The 19,187-nt window shown below is 40.3% G+C and overlaps 1 protein-coding gene across 2 annotated transcripts in view; it reads left to right on the top strand.

Moving 5' to 3' along the window:
- The window catches only part of ddx10 (DEAD (Asp-Glu-Ala-Asp) box polypeptide 10), a 41,041-nt gene extending 22,501 nt beyond the window's left edge, over positions 1 to 18,540 (top strand). The window contains exons 16-18 of one of the 2 annotated variants that reach the window (XM_058415816.1): positions 5,241 to 5,297; positions 12,894 to 13,060; positions 18,260 to 18,540. In XM_058415816.1, coding sequence (XP_058271799.1) covers positions 5,241 to 5,297; positions 12,894 to 13,060; positions 18,260 to 18,455 — 420 coding nt within the window. In that variant the 3' untranslated portion in view covers positions 18,456 to 18,540. Of the gene's footprint in view, positions 1 to 5,240; positions 5,298 to 12,893; positions 13,061 to 18,256 lie in introns of both variants that reach the window. The other variant, XM_058415815.1, reaches the window with a different exon arrangement.
- The last annotated feature ends 647 nt before the right edge of the window (positions 18,541 to 19,187 follow it).

Below are 19,187 nucleotides of genomic sequence, written 5' to 3'. Positions count from 1 at the left end.
TAAGCTATTTTAAAGGATTGAATCATTCATCATGTTTACATTTCTGCTTTAGCCTAGGATCTGATTTACAGCGTGTACTGAAAGACTCCTTCACATTTCAGCCTTACTTTAAAATTGATTCAGTTACTTTTTCCTCATCAATCTACAGATGAAATGCTCATTAAAAGCATAACCTTAAACAGGCTTTACTGGTGTCCAGATCAATTATTCAGATTTTATTGAATGAAAACCTCTGAGCAAACCTCTCAAGTTTAGTTTGCTCGGACAAGGAGTGTTGTATAGCTATTTTCAGGCCTCTCCAGAGAGGGGTCACTCGGGGACTTTCGCAGACTTGTCCAGAACATTGTCCTGGCTGCGTGTGAGACATTAGTTTAAAAGCGATGAAGAGATTGTAAAGGTGTCTGAATATTTCCCAAAACACCAAACAAGCTAAAACATGACTAAAAAAAGCAGATGTTGATGCTGATACTGCTATAGGCATCCTGGAAAAGTGTCACGTTTACAGTGGGTATAAAAAGTCTAAAACCCATGTTAAAATGGAAGTTTTTGTGATGAAACCAAGATAAAGAACTTTTTCAATAACAATCAAACGTTTTAGGGGGGAACAATACAATAATCACCTGGTTGTGTAAGAGTGCACGCCCTTTCACGTTCATGTTTAAAATTAATTATCATACGGCTGTCATCAATGAAACTACTCTCATTATCCCTAAAGAAGGATCAGCTGTTTCTGTAGGATGTTCTTCACATCATCTAGGCTGAATCCATGTTCCACAAAGAGCTGACAAAGCATGCGTGATATCTCACTTTGTTTGTTGAAAGATATCGATAAAGGAGAGGGGTGTAAAAGAATTTCCAAAATATTAGATGTACCATGAAACAAAGGCCGTCATCGACAAATAGAGGAAATACACAACGATTACATTGCCAAGAACTTACCTGGGAGGCTGCCAAGAGACCTACAGCCAAATTAGGAGCTGCAGGAATATCAGACAAGTACTGATTACTCTCTGCATGTGACAGCACACTCTCATATTCTTCACATGTCTGTGAGGTATGGGCTAAACCAACCCCAAAAGATATAATAACTCCATAATTGTAGTGCAGCATGGCGGTGGCAGCATCATCCTTTAGGGCTGATTTTTCATCAGCCAGAACTGGGGCTTTTATCAGGGCGAAGGGAATCATGAATATCTCCAATTTAGTGCAAAACCTTCATGTGTCTGCTAGTGAGCTGAAGATGAAAAGGAATTTCACCTTTCACCAGCATGGCAGTGTCCTAAAGCAGAACTCCAAATCAACAGACAAGGGGTTTAACCAAAAGGAGATCAATGTTTTTGCACTATCGAGTCCAACTAGAAATCTGTGGCCTGACCAGCATGCTGTATACAGGTGAAGCTTTTATAAATTGATGGATCTTGACATTTTTTGCCAGAAGTGCAAAGAGTGATAAAATATGGCAATATTTCCAGATAGGCCTAGGTGATAGACCCTTAACCCAAAAGACTGAGTGGTGTAATAAAATGAAAAGGTGCTTCAGCAAAGAGTTTATTTTATGTGTGTACATACATACACCTGATCAGGAATAACATTGTAAGCAGTGAGAAGTGAATAAGACTGAGTATCTCCTCATCATGGCACCTGTTAGTGGGTGGGATATATTAGGCAGCAAGTCAACATTTTGTCCTCAAAGTTGATGTTAGAAGCAGGAAAAATGGACAAGCTTAAGGATTTGAGAGAGTTTGATGAAGGGCCAAATTGTGATGGCTAGACCACTGGATCAGAGCATCTCCAAAAGTGCAGCTCTTGTGGGGTGTTCCCGGTCTGCAGTGGTCAGTATCTATCAAAAGTGGTCCAAGGAAGGAACAGTGGTGAACCGGTGACAGGGTCATGGGCGGCCGAGGCTCATTGATGCACGTGGGGAGAGAAGGCTGACCCGTGTGATCATAATGTTATGCCTGGTCGGTGTATGGTTATTGTAAATTCTTCTATTTCTATTTTTTCTGTTTACCCCCTAAAAAGTTTCTTATAGCTTTTCATTTATTTTTTTATAAATTGTAATTTCACATTGCGGCTGGAAAAAGTTCTGACATGATTTTTGTTCCCTGCCTAAACCTGCCATTTTAATCAGGGTGTGTAGACTTTTTTTTCACGATAAATAAATCCGCCGGATAAAACTATCGGCTTTGCCGTGAAAAGCTACAAATATTGTCCCTAGTTGAACTACAACAGGAATTAGCTGCCAAATAATCCCTGAAAATGCTGATCAAGGAATTGCAATATAATAATTATTTTCATAGTATAGAAATTTATAGCTTCCCAACCTCTCACTGTTGGCACAGTTACCTCTGCTTTGGAAACATACCTACCCAGCACTTTCATCACACTCATTATACCAGGCCTTATTTCCTGTAACAGAGCCAGTTTGATTTAGCCACTGGGTAAGTTAAAGTGAGCCCTTCTGTGTGTGCTGATCACATGTTGAGGCAGATAGGAATAGCTGAGATGCCTGTGTAGGGTGCACAGCGTTAGGCTTCAGGCAGTGTAATGGAAGCAGGCTCTTGAGTTATTACTGCAGATGCAGCTTTATGATGAGTTTCTAAATGATTTCTTTCCAGCAAGTTCGTACAGTTCGTGCCGCTCAGAGGAATGCGTTTTTTTCCCCCCTTTCTTTTCTTTTTTTTTTTTCCCCTTTTGGCATCAGCAATTCTGTTCAAGTATCGAGAAGAACGCCCAATTTATGTCGACCAGCAGAGTTCACATTTTGCTATTGATCTCTAAAGACGCTCCGTAGTGAAGAGGCATGAAACAGTGACTTCTGAAATTATGTAATAAAAAGCACGAGCTTGGAATTCATCAGTCCAATTTGTCACAGCCTTCTTCCATTTTCTCGGGAAAATAAAGCCTCTTGGTCAGTCTAACTCTGGGATAAGGCATCTGCTGTGAACAAATGCACTTCCCATTCATTCTGCTTACATCGTTCCCGACCCTGGTGGACGTGAAGAACGGTTCGGAGAATAACTTCACTGAATGGAGTCACAGGTGCATCTCCTGCGGGGCAATTAAAATGATATCAGTCTTGCCTAAACACTTTGGTGGACACGGGGCTTGCTTTCTTCTCCTCAGCAAAGTTTTATTTACTATTTTAATTTTCCGATGCTGTGACTTGGAAAACAAAAGAGTAACATATGAGCAGCCATTTTTTTGCGTTAGCCTCATTTTAATCTGCACATTTATTACAGTTTCCACCAATCTGACGAAATACAGTAAGGTTGTTCCGATCTGTATTGGCATTAGCATTGAAAACTGTAGCCAAGGTTGCAAATATTCTCTTCATCAGACAAACAGAAGTCACATTTAATGTAATTTACACTTTTTCAGAATAAAGCATTTATTTTTAATACCCTGTTGGTAAGGATGTTCTTATAGATGTATGAGAGTAAGGAATTTTAACCTGAATTCAATTCTCATTCTATGTGCTTCCCATGTGACACATCAATGCCAGCTTTATGTAATATTTACTTTGTCAACTTTGGTAATCAACATTTTATTTCTGAATGTTTAGAATTGGCAATAATTTTACATTGTTGACGTTTATTAATCTAGCTAAACCTGGGTTCAATTAGCGACAGCGCTCGGTGTAAACCACTTTTATTTCATTTCAGTTGTCTCTTTTTTTATTATTATTATTAATTTAAGAACACATCTAAGATAAAATGACATTCCCAATATTTTCTCGTTTCCACTATTATTCTACTTTGTTTCTTTAAACCATCAGTCATTAGCTAGCTTATTCTCAGCGTCCCTGTTTCCAAGTTCCCCTAGCAAGAGTGTTTTTTTAATAGCTTTAACCCCTTGAACACAGAGAAAGGTTCTAGCTGTCCAGCTTTGTAGAGAGGCATTCTGTGTCCAGTACGGTGTATTATAGATTTAAATGATAAATAAGCTTCATTATAATGTGGCAAACCTCCAAATTATACTATAATATTATAAATTAGAACTCTAGGGAATAGCATTGAACAGGGATGTGTGACTGGAACAAAGTTTTCACAGTGCTGAGCTACAGCAAGCCTAGACGACTTCAGCGGAGAAGTACCGAAGTAGTTTAAGAGTTATTTCAGATAAACATTCCTTCTGCATTCATGTGCCTTATTATATTATTGTGCATGTCTTTCACTCCTTATGGCTTTGTCTGGAAGAAGCCGTATTCAGAGTATCTTCTGTGCATAATGAAGCTGGCCTAAACATCATCTCACTTGTCTTTATATCCTGTCAGTGACGATGTGAAGCAGTAATCCAATAATTAGCAGTCTAAACAGAATACTCATATCAGGTCCACTCTGGAATCTGCACTGCAGTTCTTCTCACCGCTCCTCCAGCGAGCTTCTTGATGAAGTGAAGAACCTGATTAAACTTCTAGACAGTTTTTTTTTTGTCCCCCCTCACTCACAAATCCAAACAACACCTCATGAATTTGAGCTAATCCAAGCTGCTTCCATAACACTAATCCAGTTGCTTTGTAGCAGCAGCATTTAATCTGCAGTACACCGAGAGCATCGCAAATCAGATATTTATGGATATTCATGGCGCGTACATTCTCTTAGCCTAAAAGCATTTTCATCTCTGGCTATTGGATATGCATAACTATATATCATTATTCACCTGTCCAGAAGCAAGATTTATCCATGCATATCATTAGAGCTTCATACCTATTTTTTCCCCCATCATCTACGTCCCAGATGGATTTAGGTATATCAAGACTGATCTAGAGATTTCTCCACATGTGGATACTTTACTTTTTTAAAGAAATTAAAGCTCATGAAATACATCTGTTAACGGTCCGCCCCTACGAAAGCCCCAGCACAGTGGTTATAGTGTTTGTTACTGTAGTAGACTATTTATCTTTCAGCCCTCTGCATTAGGGATGGCAGTTCACATGAGAACGTTTAGTTTCGTTTGGTCTGTGTTCTTTCTGAAGGACATGTCCAGTCTCCTTCCGTCAGACCGTGCCCTGACTGTGCCGTCTCCTGCTCTTTCTATCTCTCCCCACTACGCTCTTTTATTCATCCTTTCTCGTCTCTTCTTCCCGCACAGCTGCATGTCGCTTTGCTCTTTAGCGTGACTGATGATATGTTTGCTTTCGTATCATGCTCTGCTTACATAAGGGCACTAGGGTGCGGGGTTTGTGTTGGCTTCAGCTTCAGTGCAGTTTATCAATCTGTTTCATGTGTTCCTAACAGGAGAAAAGGCTGAAAGAGAAGGCGGAACGAAGAGAAGCAAGCAAACGGGCTAAAGAGGTGAGTTGGAGTTTCCACAACACATCGGCAAACTTGGAGATTAGACTGCACTTCTGTAATGATGCGAGTTCCCTCTGTTATAACTCGGTAATCACCAGATTTGAGAATCGAATGGATTAAGTCACAGAGTTCGAACTGTGTCTGAACGGAAACCAGACTATTTTAAAAGCCATGTTTCTCACAGCCAAAGGCTGACATATAAAAAGAGGTTATCAGACCTTAAACCTAAAATTTCCCTGTCTGAGAAACTGTATGTGAGTCACACCACTATAGGGGTGCCCTTTAGTGTGCAGCCTGTCGACGGACAGCCCATAATTTTGCACTGGCAGCTGTCGCATGTCCACTCTTGGGGATATCTCAGTCTACATCCATATGGAAATGCAGCTGCTCATTCAATTGTCTTCTGATCAATGCAGCGGCCTGTCCAAGGACGGTTCATTATTCATCAAAACCCCCTAACCTCCCCAACAGAGAATTCCCCTGGCATTCATCCAAGCCCAGCACAATGTCAAATCCCTTCCCTGCCTCAGCATTCAGTATGCTCGTCCGGTCTTCCTGCTTCTGAGCCCAGCTGATCGTTACACCTGTAAATGAAGGCACTACAAGTGAGGCAAGGGAGAGATTTATTTTAATGGAGACCTCTGCTAGAGATGGATAATAGAAACACAATTTTATATACTAGTATGCATTACACTGCACACAGTTTTATGGAAAATTAAAAAGGCTAAAAGGCTCTTATGGCTTCGATTAGATTAACCAACTCACTTAAGTCTTTAAGAACTAAAACACAAATAAGTGCGTATTTTAAAAAAAGATTCCAAGGCTGCATTATGGTGTTTTCCATCCAGCTCTTTAAATGTGTAACTAAATACTGTAGCTGAGGTGGAAAATTTGGTGCATCAATAAAAGAACAGGCAAAAATATTATGGAACCAGGGTGCTGGCATAACATTATGACCACCTGCCTTATATTGTGTCGGTCCCCATTTTGCTACCAAAACAGCCCTGACCCGTCCTGCACTGTGTATTCTGACCCCTTTCTATCAGAACCTGCATTAACTTCTTCAGCAGTTTGAGCAACAGTAGCTCGTCTGTTGGATCGGATCACACGGGCCAGCCTTCTCTCCCCACATGTATCAATGAGCCTCCATGGCTCATCCATGACCCTGTCTCCGGTTCACCACTGTTCCTTCCTTGGACCACTTTTGATAGATACTGACCACTGCAGACCGGGAACACCCCACAAGAGCTGCAGTTTTGGAGATGCTCTGATCCAGTGGTCTAGCCATCACAATTTGGTCCTTCATCAAACTGCTCACAATGTTATTCCTCATCGGTGTATGTATAAATGATGTGATCATGTTTCAGTGGTATATCTTGAGCTCTAAACATAATCATAGCAAGGGCTCACATTCACAGGACAGCTTTCATTTCATCAATTTCATTTAATCAATGAAAGCTATGTGAAATATCTCTGTGGCCCTGGCCAGGAAACATCAGTTACGGAAAATAAATGAATGAATAAATGAATGAATGAAACGGCACACATTGAATTTATCCATTACATTCCTCTTCTCTAAACAGATTCCTTTGCATTTTCTTTATGAATAAATTCAGGATATCAGTTTAAAACTACTTTTATACTTTTATATTTTGGTTTTAAAAATTCCAATATATTTGAACCAGAACTTAACTATTCTGTCTATATCCATTTGGTTCCTGCTCCACAACATCTCAGTATCTCAGATATTGAATCTAATAACAAAATAAAAACCCAGCACTGGCTGCAATCAGCTGATGATGAAGTTGCAGTTGTACTTTTTAGGATCGCTCGCAGTACTTCATAAAAAACACGGGTCACAATCTATTACAGTTCCCTAAATTTGTCTTCGGAAATGTTTTAGATTTTTATTTGTACGCTCATTTAACAGTAATGAAACAAACCAGAGAACAAACGTCCAAGAAATGTTTATGGTCACCAGTAGCTGTGCTGAGCCACAAACCATTGTGACAGCAGTATAAAAGCACTCAGTTTTTCATCATATACTACTTTTACAGGGTTCAGTTTGGTTGTTAAGCTGAACTTATTTTACGCTATAAAAGAACACATCATACATTTTGTCCATTTATAGTTACAATTAACGTTGAATGGAATATCTGAGAATCAACATCCTTTTATCGCTTGCATTATAACGGCTGTTTCCCCTCCTCACCAGTCTTATGTTATGTTAACAAAGTTAATATGACGAAGAAATATTGCAGAATTTTAGCAGGAATTTGCAAAGAGCAATGTCTTCTCTTCTGGAGACTTACCCATGAGTGAAAACAGCTTTCCCTCTGACTGACACATGTTTTTATAAATAATATCATACACCTATCAGCCATAACATGACTGACCAGTGACCGGTGAAGTGAATAAGACTGATGATCTCCTCATCATGGCACCTGTTAGTGGGTGGGATATATTTGGCAGAAAGTCAACATTTTGTCCTCAAAGTTGATGTTAGAAGCAGGAAAAATGGACAAGCATAAGGATTTGAGCGAGTTTGACCAAAAGGGCCAAATTGTGATGGCTAGACCACTGGATCATAGCATCTCCAAAACTGCAGCTCTTGTGGGGTGTTCCCGGTCTGCAGTGGTCAGTATCTATCAAAAGTGGTCCAAGGAAGGAACAGTGGTGAACCGGAGACAGGGTCATGGGCGGTCGGGGATCATTGATGCCCGTGGAGAGAGAAGGCTGGGCCCGTGTGATCCGATCCAACAGACGAGCTACTGTTGCTCAAACTGCTGAAGAAGTTAATGCTGGTTCTGATAGAAAGGGGTCAGAATACACGGGTCAGGGCTGTTTTGGCAGCAGAAGGGAGACCAACACAATATTAGGCAGATGGTCATAATGTTATGCCTGATCTGTGTATTTTTGGTGAACAGCTTTAGGATCGTACAATGGGATGAAATCTCATTCGTTTCTGCTTTATCTCCCTCAAAAGAGATGTAAATGACTGAAGTCTGGATTATACAGCCGGTTTACGCGTGTGTACACTGGCATATGTCATGAAATTTTCAATGGATAAGGGAATATAATTATTACACGTGGCTGTGCGTCGACATGAGTTGTAAGTCAACACGTTATTCTCATTGAACTGAATGGTTGTGTTGTGTTTCTTCAACCGATAAAGTCATGAAGTGAACTGGAAATGAGGTTTTCTTTTTATTTACCAGTGTGTATGATGTTTTATGTGTAAAACTTTAAGATGCTCATTGAGATATTAAAGCAGGCACACACAATCAGCTTGAAAACAAAAACAACCTCATTTTCCTTGTGGTCTGTGAAGTGTGAGGGTACTTTTGCCTTGAGGTACTTCCTTAATGTAGTGCGCTTATGAATGATGAATGCTGTTTTAGGGCTAGATCAGCTGATTAATTAGTCTTCTGTGTAAACACCTAGCTTTAAATCAGCAGCTTAGGCTTGTAGGGTCAGATTTAACAACCTTATATTACTGTGCTATTAATCATATATGAATAAAAATTAGTTTTGCACCAGAAATTATTGTAGGAACTTTCTGTGGACTGCGCTTAATCACATTTACATAAACGCTATAAGGGATCGGGTTGATGCTGAAAATCTGCTGGACATGCTTTCCACTGTGTTTATATAGACCTTAAAGTTGGGATGTGTGCAAGATGCTTAGAAACATAAGAGTGTGAAGTTTACCAACACCACAGACAGTAAGGTTGCTCTCGCACCTTTTTTTTTATTTTCTTCTCACCACCCAGTACACATTTAATGTGTAATCCTACAGGAAGCGTGTGTGAGACAGATGGAATGTGGCTGGTTTTAAAGCTCTGTCATCTGTCGGTCTTTTCTCTCTCTCTCTTTTTTTTGGTGACAGTGGAGCTTCTAAAATTGACAAAAGTCAAACTTTTTCAGAAAATCATCCAATGATTTGATTTATTTGTTTTTAGCTCTCAGTCCATCAGACAGCGACTCGAGGTGGACCCGAGAAATAGCAAATGGACACAGAGGCAGTGTTATGGCATTAAAAACCCCTTCAATTTCCAAAGTGCACTGTAACTAAAAAGATCACCGTCTGTTCAGAAAGAGGGATTTAAAGAGAGAGAAAAGGCTGGAGAGGAGGAGCAAGGAGAAAGAGAGAGAGAGAGAAACAGACAGAGAGAGAGAGATATACAGACAGGGTGAGAGAGAAAGAGAGAAATAGGGAGAGAGATGAGAGATACAGACAGGGAGAGAGAGAGAAATACAAACAGAGAGAGTCTGTTGCACAAGATTGGTGATTAGTGGAGAGAGACGAGTGAGAGATGAAGGGGGGAGAGAGGTGGACAGAGAGAAAGAGCTGGAGAGAAAGAACAAGAGAACACGAGAGAGAGAATGAAAAGGATAATAGGAGAAACAGGGAAGGAAAGGCAATGAGAGGAAACATGGAGAGAAATGTAAAGAAAAACAGAGAGAGAGAGAGAAAACAGGGTGAGAGAGAGAGAGAGAGAAATACAGACTGTGTGTGTGTGTGTGTGTGAGAGAGAGAGAAATACAGACTGTGTGTGTGAGAGAGAGAGAGAGAGAGAGAGATAAGATGATTATTATAACAAAAGGCTCTTCCAGTTCTGTGAGTTGTGTCAGTTGACCTCTGACCCTGTTATATGAGGAACTGCTCAGAGACATCAGTAACAGTGAACTTGTGGGAAAGTTCTGAAAATGTCCAGAACAACCCGGGCTTTCTTTCTTTCTTTTTTTTTTTTTTTTTTTTTGAATCCAGTAATCCCGGCTGTGTGTTGTGGAGCAGTGGGAGTGAAACAGTGCTGTGGTCATTAGGATTAGTGATTGCAGTACACGGTCAGTGCATCCTGCAGAAATGTGTAATGATCGTTTGTCTGCCTGAATGACCCGATGTTGTAACCAGTAAAAGACCAAATCCTTTCTGGGGTTTTGTTCCAGCTTTTTTACAAAAAAATTTATTATAGTAAACATGAAGTACCGTGACACGCAGACATAAACATCTTTAAATCCAGAACATCAATGCCGAGTGTTCAGGAAGTGACACCGCTCTGATGAGGTCGTAAAATATAAATGGGTTGTGTTTTTCATTCAGTTATTCATCCTCCAGTGCTAGCTGTGTGGGGCAATTGCTTCTGGACTGGTGTATGTGACGTATATGTATATACACGAGAACCGATGAGACGTGCTTTGCCGGATAGATGACATGAATTTCAAGTAGTTGCGAGCCGCAGCCGTTTTAGGAAATGATTTCCCGGGCTGAAGCGATGGTGCCGATTTTGGGAGGGTGAGGAGGCTGAGATTGAGGAGTTATTTAAAGCAGGGAGCTGAGTGATGAATGTGTAAGTGAGAATGTGTTCAGCGTCGTGACTGGTGAGACAGGCGCCTAGGCCGAGTTCAAGCAAATGTCGGAAAAGGAGAAATGGCGCTGCATGCTAACCTAATGCATACTAATCACACCTCGCTAACGAGCGTGCAGCCATTTAAATCCTGAGCATGTTTCTCGCTGGAGTCTATCTACACTTATTGTGTTTTACCTTTTGCTCGTCCCCTCAAAATCCTCCTCTCCTTCCACTCCTCCTGCTTTCTCTCTCAGCAGTCGCTGTGTAAATCACCGAAGTTTCAGCTTTGCACATGTAGACATGAGTCTTAACCACAATTGTATCAGCAGAATTTTTAATGAATCTCACACGGTAGATATGAATCCCGGTAGATTAAATCCCTTAATACACAAAGAAATTTCCATCTAATCCCCAAACACGCAGGTTTATATCCCGACTCTGATTTAGTTCAGTATGGTTCAACGGTAAGGTCTAAAATCATGATGGTTAATTATCATCATTAGCCAAATTTTGTACTGAATTCAACACAATGCAGCTTTTTCTTTCACCTTATGCATCGACTGAGGAATGAAACATGACGCGGAGTTACTGTTAACACTAAAGAATTTTTTTTGCCTGAAAGTGCACTATTTCTCGTTAACTACAACAATTTGCCAACGATTACAAGTTTTATTTATTAAAGTTTATTAAAATTTATTAAAGATTTCATTTATTACATTTATTTTTTAAAAAGTGCATGGTTATAGTTACAGGGCAGCACAGAGGCTTAGTGGTCAGCACTGTTGCCTCACAGCAAGAAGATCCCGGGTTTGAACAGGCAGGGTCCTTTCTGTGTGGAGTTTGCATGTTCTCCCCGTGCCTGTGTGGGTTTACTCCGGGTACTCCAGTTTCCTCCCACAGTCCAAAAACATGTACATTAGGTTGATTGGTAATTCTAAATTGCCCATAGGAGTGAGTGTGTGTGTGGTTGTCTGTCTATATGTGGCCCTGTGATGAACTGTCCAGGGTGTACACCTGCCTTTCACCCAATGTGTGCTGGGTGACCTTAATTAGGAAGAAAGCGAGTATAGAAAATGAATAGAAAATTAACATTGAGAAATGTCCACAAGGTTCCTTATCACATATCACCGATATTATCTGTCTCTCTACTCTTTGTCTTAAAGTTAATATGACAACCAAAAAAAAAAGTTTGTTATAGAGAAAGCTGAACCTGAAGTCCTTTGTCCTGGACATTTCCTGTGGTGATGAACTTCACTGATACAAAGAGCTTAAGCGGGGAATTCCTTTCACATTGTTAAATCTCGCAAATTATAAGTTTCCCACAGGTGTAAGGTTTACCATATTCATTAGTTTGAGGTCAATATTGAAAGCCCAACTCTTCAGTAGAGATAACTGCTTTCTGCGGTTTCCTCAGTGACGCGTCAAGCTGCGGTTTCTTTTTGTTTGTGAAAATGAGACTTGCTTCCAGAAGAGACGTAACTAGAAGTGGATAAAAACTATAAGCTTGTTTTTTCTGCATTCTTTCATAAATTTTAAATGTAATTGCGTATTTCTGTGGTTTAAGAGGAATGAAGGAAAATGTTGTTATTAAAAAATATTGTGTCTACGTTTGTTGATTATTTTCCTAAAACAGCACGTTTTCTTTATTCTATTTATGAAGTAACTTTAGCTGATTAAAGAAACCCTTATTTTTAATTGCAGGTGATTTCCACAGTTAATAAGGACTGTGTTGAGACTGAATGGATCAGTAGATTAAACAGGGAATTTGTTTAATCACAATTTAAAGGGGTGGTGGTAGCTCAAGTGGTTAAGGCTCTGGATCGTTGACCGGAAGATTGGGGTTCAAGCCCCAGCACCGCCAAGCTGCAACCATTGGGCCCTTGAGCAAGGCCCCCAAACCCCCTGCTCCAGGGGCGCTGTATCATGGCTGACCCTGTGCTCTGACCCTAAACCCCTAGGAAGGGATATTCGAAGAAAGAATTTCACCGTGCAGTAATGTATATGTGACAAATAAAGACTACTTAACTAGCTTAATGAGACTCTTCCCTCTACTCAAGTTCACCAACCGTGTAGACATTGGTCCAGACTTTCTCCATTTTAACTAGCTAAACAGAAATGTGTCCAGTTTTACTCTTCCACCACATGCTGCTTTTTTCCTGCTGTGTTTCACAAGTTTAGTATATTAGCAAGACCTGAAATAGTTTCTTGATAAAGTTGCATATAAATATGTATTTGTTTCAAACAGGAGAAGAAAAAGAAGGCTGGTGTTTGGGATAAGGATGGAGATGATGATGAGGAGGAGGAGGAGGAGGTGGTGGCGTATCTGTCAGGGGCTGATGACGAAGAGTTTGACCCCAGCACACTCCCCGACCCTGACAAAGTACGCAATTCAGAGGATGAAGATGAAGAAAGGTAAGACTGCCTTTATGAAAAGGCTTGAACTGAAAGATTCAATTCATTTTGCTTATCCTTTTCATATTCCTCTGCCTCTGTGGGAAAAAAAACAGCACATCATTTCAGTGTTGCTCTGCTACTTCTTCTTCTTCTTCTTCTTCTTCTTCTTCTCCTTCTTCTTCTTCATACTGGTTTCTCTTTACTTTGCTTCCTGTCTTTTCATTCTCTCTGAAATCTGTGTGGAATTCTCTGTAGCCTCATTACAGGATTACAGTTCTATTGAATTAAATGATTTGTCTAGCACTTTAAAGAATAGACATTTTTACAAAGAAGCTTTACAAAATTCTCTAATTATAATTAAGAATAGGAGTTCTGAGCTGATCGTTTCTGCATTGTCTGAGTGAAATTATCCACTGCAGCAGGAAGGTGAGGTATAAACTGTGATGCGATTTTTATCTTATTAAAACAATTCATGAGCCAAATGGCTTCACTGAGCCTTTAAACTGCATGTTTGTCATCTTGAACCCCTGACAGTGTTTTTCTTTTACATTATACTGTACAGTACTGCTGAAAGTTGAAATTATCAATAAAAAATAAAAATATTCACAGCAGAGCTCAGTAAATGGGTTGATGAGAACGAGCACCAACTGAGCGAATACCTTTTAGAGGAAAGGTGTTCACTGAGCTCCAGAGAATTGCCTCAACTCTGAGGAAGACCCACAATGCACTTTTTTTACTCATTGTGTTGCCCCGCCCTCTTTTTTCATGCACTGCCTACCTGCTTTTGGGTGTGTGTTGCATTTTTTTCTCTGCAGTGTAGATATATCAAGTGCTTGATTTTTCTGCCCTGTTACTTTTGTGTAATTTGCTGAGACGTACAGTAACTCCGAAGCGTTCTATACTAAAGCAAAGCAGAGCATCGAATCATAAGCCTCTAATTATCTCAAAATGAGAAATTGATTCTTGCTGTACTTAATTACTGCAAAGGCTCTCACCGGGTCTGTTGGGTCTACGCTTTGATTAGGTTTGCAGCACAGTCACTCCTGTGTGTATCAGCTTCGGACTGCACCGCATAATTGCTTCTCAGAAGAACTTATTCCCTTATAGATGAACAAGATTCATTTATTGTTGGCGGTGTAAGGCATTGATCCTTGTGCTGGCAGTGAACTGTCTATAAAACGTGTAATTACATTCAGATTTAAAGCAGGGGATGTGGTGAGGGGAGGAATTATGTCTGAAATGTACTGTATATGAACACTAGTGTGGGTGCTTTACTGGAATTTGTCCCCTTGGAGCACATGTGCACAAGCAGATGTTGGCCTCTGAAGCCTAGCACTCCTCCATATTATTATTTACAAGATAAACAAAAGTGTATCGATTAAAAAGCTTTTCACGCTGCAGTTGGCTCTCTGCTCCGCATGTCTCCACTTCGTGTATGAAAGGTCAGAATTTCCTGCTCTGGCACAGCTTTTCATACAGCAGGTGAAAAATCACTTGTCTCACATCGTACACTGGGTTTTTTGCTTCCGTAGCAACCGAGCCAAAGCTGTGGGCACGGTCACGTCGGTTTCTCGTTTGTCTCCACCCATGCATGGAGCCTCTCTTTGAAAATGATTAGAGGGGCTAACAGTTTTCAGCTCCATGTGCAAATCTCTAAAGAGTGCTGGCACAAAGTTCACCTCTGTTAATGTGACTAGTAAATACGTAATAACCTCACATTTTTGTTAAAAAAGAACATAAAAATGTTGACCAAAAAAACTCTTTGTTCCTTTCCCATTTTATTACTTTATTGCTCTTGACCAGTTCCTGCCCACCAGCCAGTACTCCCTTATCATATTACAGCTAACACCCAGGGAAGGTAAGAGACTGTCTGCCCTCTGACGGGAAGGAAAGAGTAAATTTGCTCTCTTAAACTCCTGGCCACAGATGGCGAGAGATGAACTCACGATCTCCAGATGATTATCTGAACCCACCCTGAACCACCAGCCAGAAACCACCAAGTTTGAAGAGTCAAGAATTCAACAGCACTGTAATGTAATGTTAAAGATCACATTAATACTTTTACATTTCTGCCATTTGACAGACGCCTTTATCCAGACCGACTTATAATTTATCTCATTTTATACAAATGAGCAATTAAAGCTTAAGGGCCTTGCTCAGGGGCCTAGCAGTGGCCGCTTTTGGTGGACCTGGGATTTAAACTCATAACCTTCTGATCAGCAGTCCGACACCTTAACCCCTAAGCTACCACATCTCCAATATTATTAATACTTTATACTGCTGAAAAATCCAGCATGGTTCGACTGACTGCCACGTCCTAAAACATATTCCAAGCGGGTAGACGGAAAGAATTTATGAATTAAGACCGATAATCCAATATCACAAGGCAATTAGAAATCTCAAACATCTATTAATCAATTTAGTAAAGTAATAAGGAAGCTGGGAAATAACAGCCACCAGCTTTAATTAGCCCCAGAGAAGGCGTGACTGCTTTTTTGATGTGTTATAACATCATCTGTTAAAGACTGCACTGCTGTTTCTCTGTGTTCAGAGAGGAGGTTAGAACCTTTAGACCAAAAGTATTTTCTTCTTTAATTAATGTTCAATTTGAAGAGATTGAAAAACTTGTTTTCTCGCTCTCTCTCTCTCTCTCTCTCTCTCTCTCTCTCTCTCTCTCTCTCTCTCTCTCTCTCTCTCTCTTTCCGGTTTCATTTTTTCTTTTCTTTCATTTTTATTCTTGCAACATTTATTAATTTTATTCATTTATTCCTGGCTTATTTTACATTCCTTCCTTTTCCTTCTTCTCTTCCCTTCCTTTTCCCATTGTGCCTGTTTTTTTTGTTTAGTTTTTTTTACTGTTCCTGTGTTTTTCTGTTTCTCTGTGTTTCATTTAGTAAACACAATCATTCATTCGTTTGTTCATTCATTCATCAGTAAGCTCCATATCCTGCTCAGGGTCACAGTGAATTCAGAGCTTATCACAGAATCACTCGATAATTCCTTTTCACCCTTCCCTTCAGTTTATTAGAGATAGCGGCAGGTGATCTGGGCCACTCCCAGCGTCTCAGACAGCAGCACTGGATCTGATTAATGCCCGTTGGCTGGCTGTTTACTGCATGGCTACACTTGCCGAATGCAGGAGAGGCTTCAGGCACTGTAAATCTGAGCAACTTGCTCTCGGCTTCCCTCCACAGGCCGGTCTTAATGTGAGTGAGCCGCCGTTGCGTTACGCCTGGGCCCAGAGCCAGGTCCTGCACTATAGCTCTGGCTCATTTATGTGTGCTACCTGTCCTCCCTGCTCGCTCCGCTGCCCTCACACACACCACCTGTCACTGACCGTGTTCTCCTGGCTCTGCTCCACATCCTCCCACCTCTGGAGCCGAGCTACTTTATCCCCTGTCTACCTGCATTACCCACATCTTAAAATATATTGTTCTGAGCTTGGGCCTGTTCTTTACGGATGGCTCCGTCGATGCCTCTTGTTCGGAGCCGAGTGGAGCCAGCGTTTCCTGTCCAAATTGATATTCAGCAGCGTGTCTCAGTGCTGTTAGGAACTGGCCAGTGATTTATGGGCGTGAGTGCAAGTCGACATGCCTTAAAAGGCTAATGATGTGTGCTTGCTGACTGTTAAACAGATTGAATGACATTTAATGCCCTTTCATGCAAGTCTCAGTGACTGCGCAGATATGAAACACACATGTGAGGGAACGGGACAGTTCACTTAGTTTTATACTGTGAAGCTGCGGCCATGTTTACGTGCAGCTTGATATGCTAATATTCCAATTTTTAGCTGGATTAATTAGAAAATATACAGGCAACGTGTTCGTATGTACACTTACATCACTACTCAGTAATCAGATGAAGGTCAGACTGAATTCAGTTTCTTTCCACTCAAATGAGGAAGGATCTTTTGTTCTGTGATTTGTTAAATAGAAGAATTCTGATGCAGGACACACGTTACTTCTCATTGTAATGAAAGTTCTTCATTTAGCTGATGTTTTACACTGATGTGATATCATTTGAGATTTGTTAAAGCCAATATGAAAATAAAATTTTAGATAGGTTTATCCAGCAGGATGTTAACTGGATTGTAAAAAAGCAGCTGTTTCCATTGTTTAACCCTCGGTAGTCTGATTTGTGTCTTTTGCTTTTCCTTGTTTTAAAACCCCAATCACTCTTTACCTCAAATGCATGGTGATATTTTTTTTCCAGCTATAAATCAAATGAACCTTTTGGTCCATTAACTGAACTGTCTGGCTGCCAGGAGCCAAAAAAAGAAGTATCTTTATAAATTTGTGTATATTTAATTAAGAATTTGTTCATAACGATCAATTATGTATGCGTTATTTATGAATTATTAATAATATAAAAACATTAAATGAAAATCAATTAATAAATCTAGGCTTGAAGACAAGATTTTTATTTATTTATTTATTTATTTATTCATTCATTCATTCATTCATTTTGTCATAATATACCAATTCTTCAGCAAAAGTAGTCTTTGAAAGTTTCAAACCTCACCTTTTGATAGAACCTTTTTGGTTTATTCATGTGAGCTGTGAGTGAGAAACTATTAATATTAAATTATACCTTGCGTCTTGTTATGGGCTGCAATTTCAAGAAGGTTCGTATTTTTTCACCGCACGAAGACATTTACGGGAAAGCAAAAGCCATAAATAAAGACAAAAAGAAAAATTGAACCAAATAGTTTTTCTTCAGCCGTTATTTGCCTGGGCTTTAGGCTGATGCTTCATTATGAAATGGTGAAACAGTGATTGAGGAACGTTTAGATAAGAGGCTTAAATAATTCAGCAGCAGGCCTAGTTGAGCTCATTTAGCGGGATGATGCACGGGTGTGCTCCTGCATACACGTCGCTCATCACGCAGGAGCCTGGCGAGCTCTTTAAAATCGTCAGGAGTGTGAAGGGAATGCTTACAGCCGAGCTTGGAGGAAATTACGACTACACAATCTGAGTTCAGGCTGCTCCCGTGGCCCTGAGCCGGTCTGCAGAGAGAACCTAATTTGATACGAGAAGAGAGCGCACGCAGCACATACGAGCCTTATGGGGCCTTGTAAGAGGCACAGAACCACTTTTCTTTCCGCGAGTACGTGGATTAGTATTGCTGTTCTAAATACTAAACCAGCTTTTCATTAGGGACTGCTGTGTTCACATCAGGATCGTGTTAATCTTTAATTCTTTGCCTCTTGTATAGCAGTGATGGCCCTGAGCATGTGGGGAGGAAGAGGACCCACAGCGAGGGAGAAGATGATGATGGCGATGATGACAGACACTGGGGTACAGGGAGGAAAAAGGCCAAGCATCACCGCTCCGAACCTAAGCCTCTGGACACTGGTCTCTCTCTGGCAGAAGATGAGGAGCTGGTGCTGCATTTGCTGGGAGGCCAGAGCTAGTTCATTTCCACCCAACGCAGGACCATGTGACTGTGACCGCCGCCTCCCTTTACCTCACACTTCATGTAATGGACTCAAATTATCTTCCTCTCATGTATTTCTACAATGTGGAATTAGATTTTTTGTCAAATAAAATTAATGATGCCCAAAATTTTTTCATCTCACTGGAATTTGCTGGAACATCTTTCTCTATCTGTGTACACCAGCCTGTCCTTGTCTGCCAGAGATAAATCTAGAAATTGAAATTTCTTGTGGTTTCATGTTGTCCACCGAGTGTCAGTGGGAGGCGCAGATAACCACAATGCTGATTCCCATCTTAAAGCCCCTGGCATACTAAATCCCTGATTGCTTTTTGGGTCAATATTGGTCTTGTGGACACGGCCTGCATAAAATATTTGCTGACTTTTTTTAAGATCTAGAAATATTTAACCAGGACCGTTTCTCTTTGTGTAAAACAAGGGCATCAACTGTTAAAACACTGATTATTTTCCAACAGCAAGTTCTGAAATGTTTTATTCATCTTAAATGCCAACAATATTTTTTTTTTATCCTGCATACAAGTGCCTTAGCCGTTACTATGGAAGCAATAAATATAAATAATTTCTCTCGAAACTGGGACATTTTCAGAAAACACCTTCTGACCAATCAGAATCGAGCATTCACAGCATTCAACATCTTTTACCATTTGAGAAGAAGACTATAGTTTATTATATCATGGTTAGGTTTAGTTAG

Source organism: Hemibagrus wyckioides, linkage group LG18 (assembly GCF_019097595.1).
Source record: "Hemibagrus wyckioides isolate EC202008001 linkage group LG18, SWU_Hwy_1.0, whole genome shotgun sequence".
Taxonomy (NCBI): domain Eukaryota; kingdom Metazoa; phylum Chordata; class Actinopteri; order Siluriformes; family Bagridae; genus Hemibagrus; species Hemibagrus wyckioides.
Note: the sequence above shows the minus strand (reverse complement) of the source record. Positions and strands in the feature narration are given on the sequence as shown.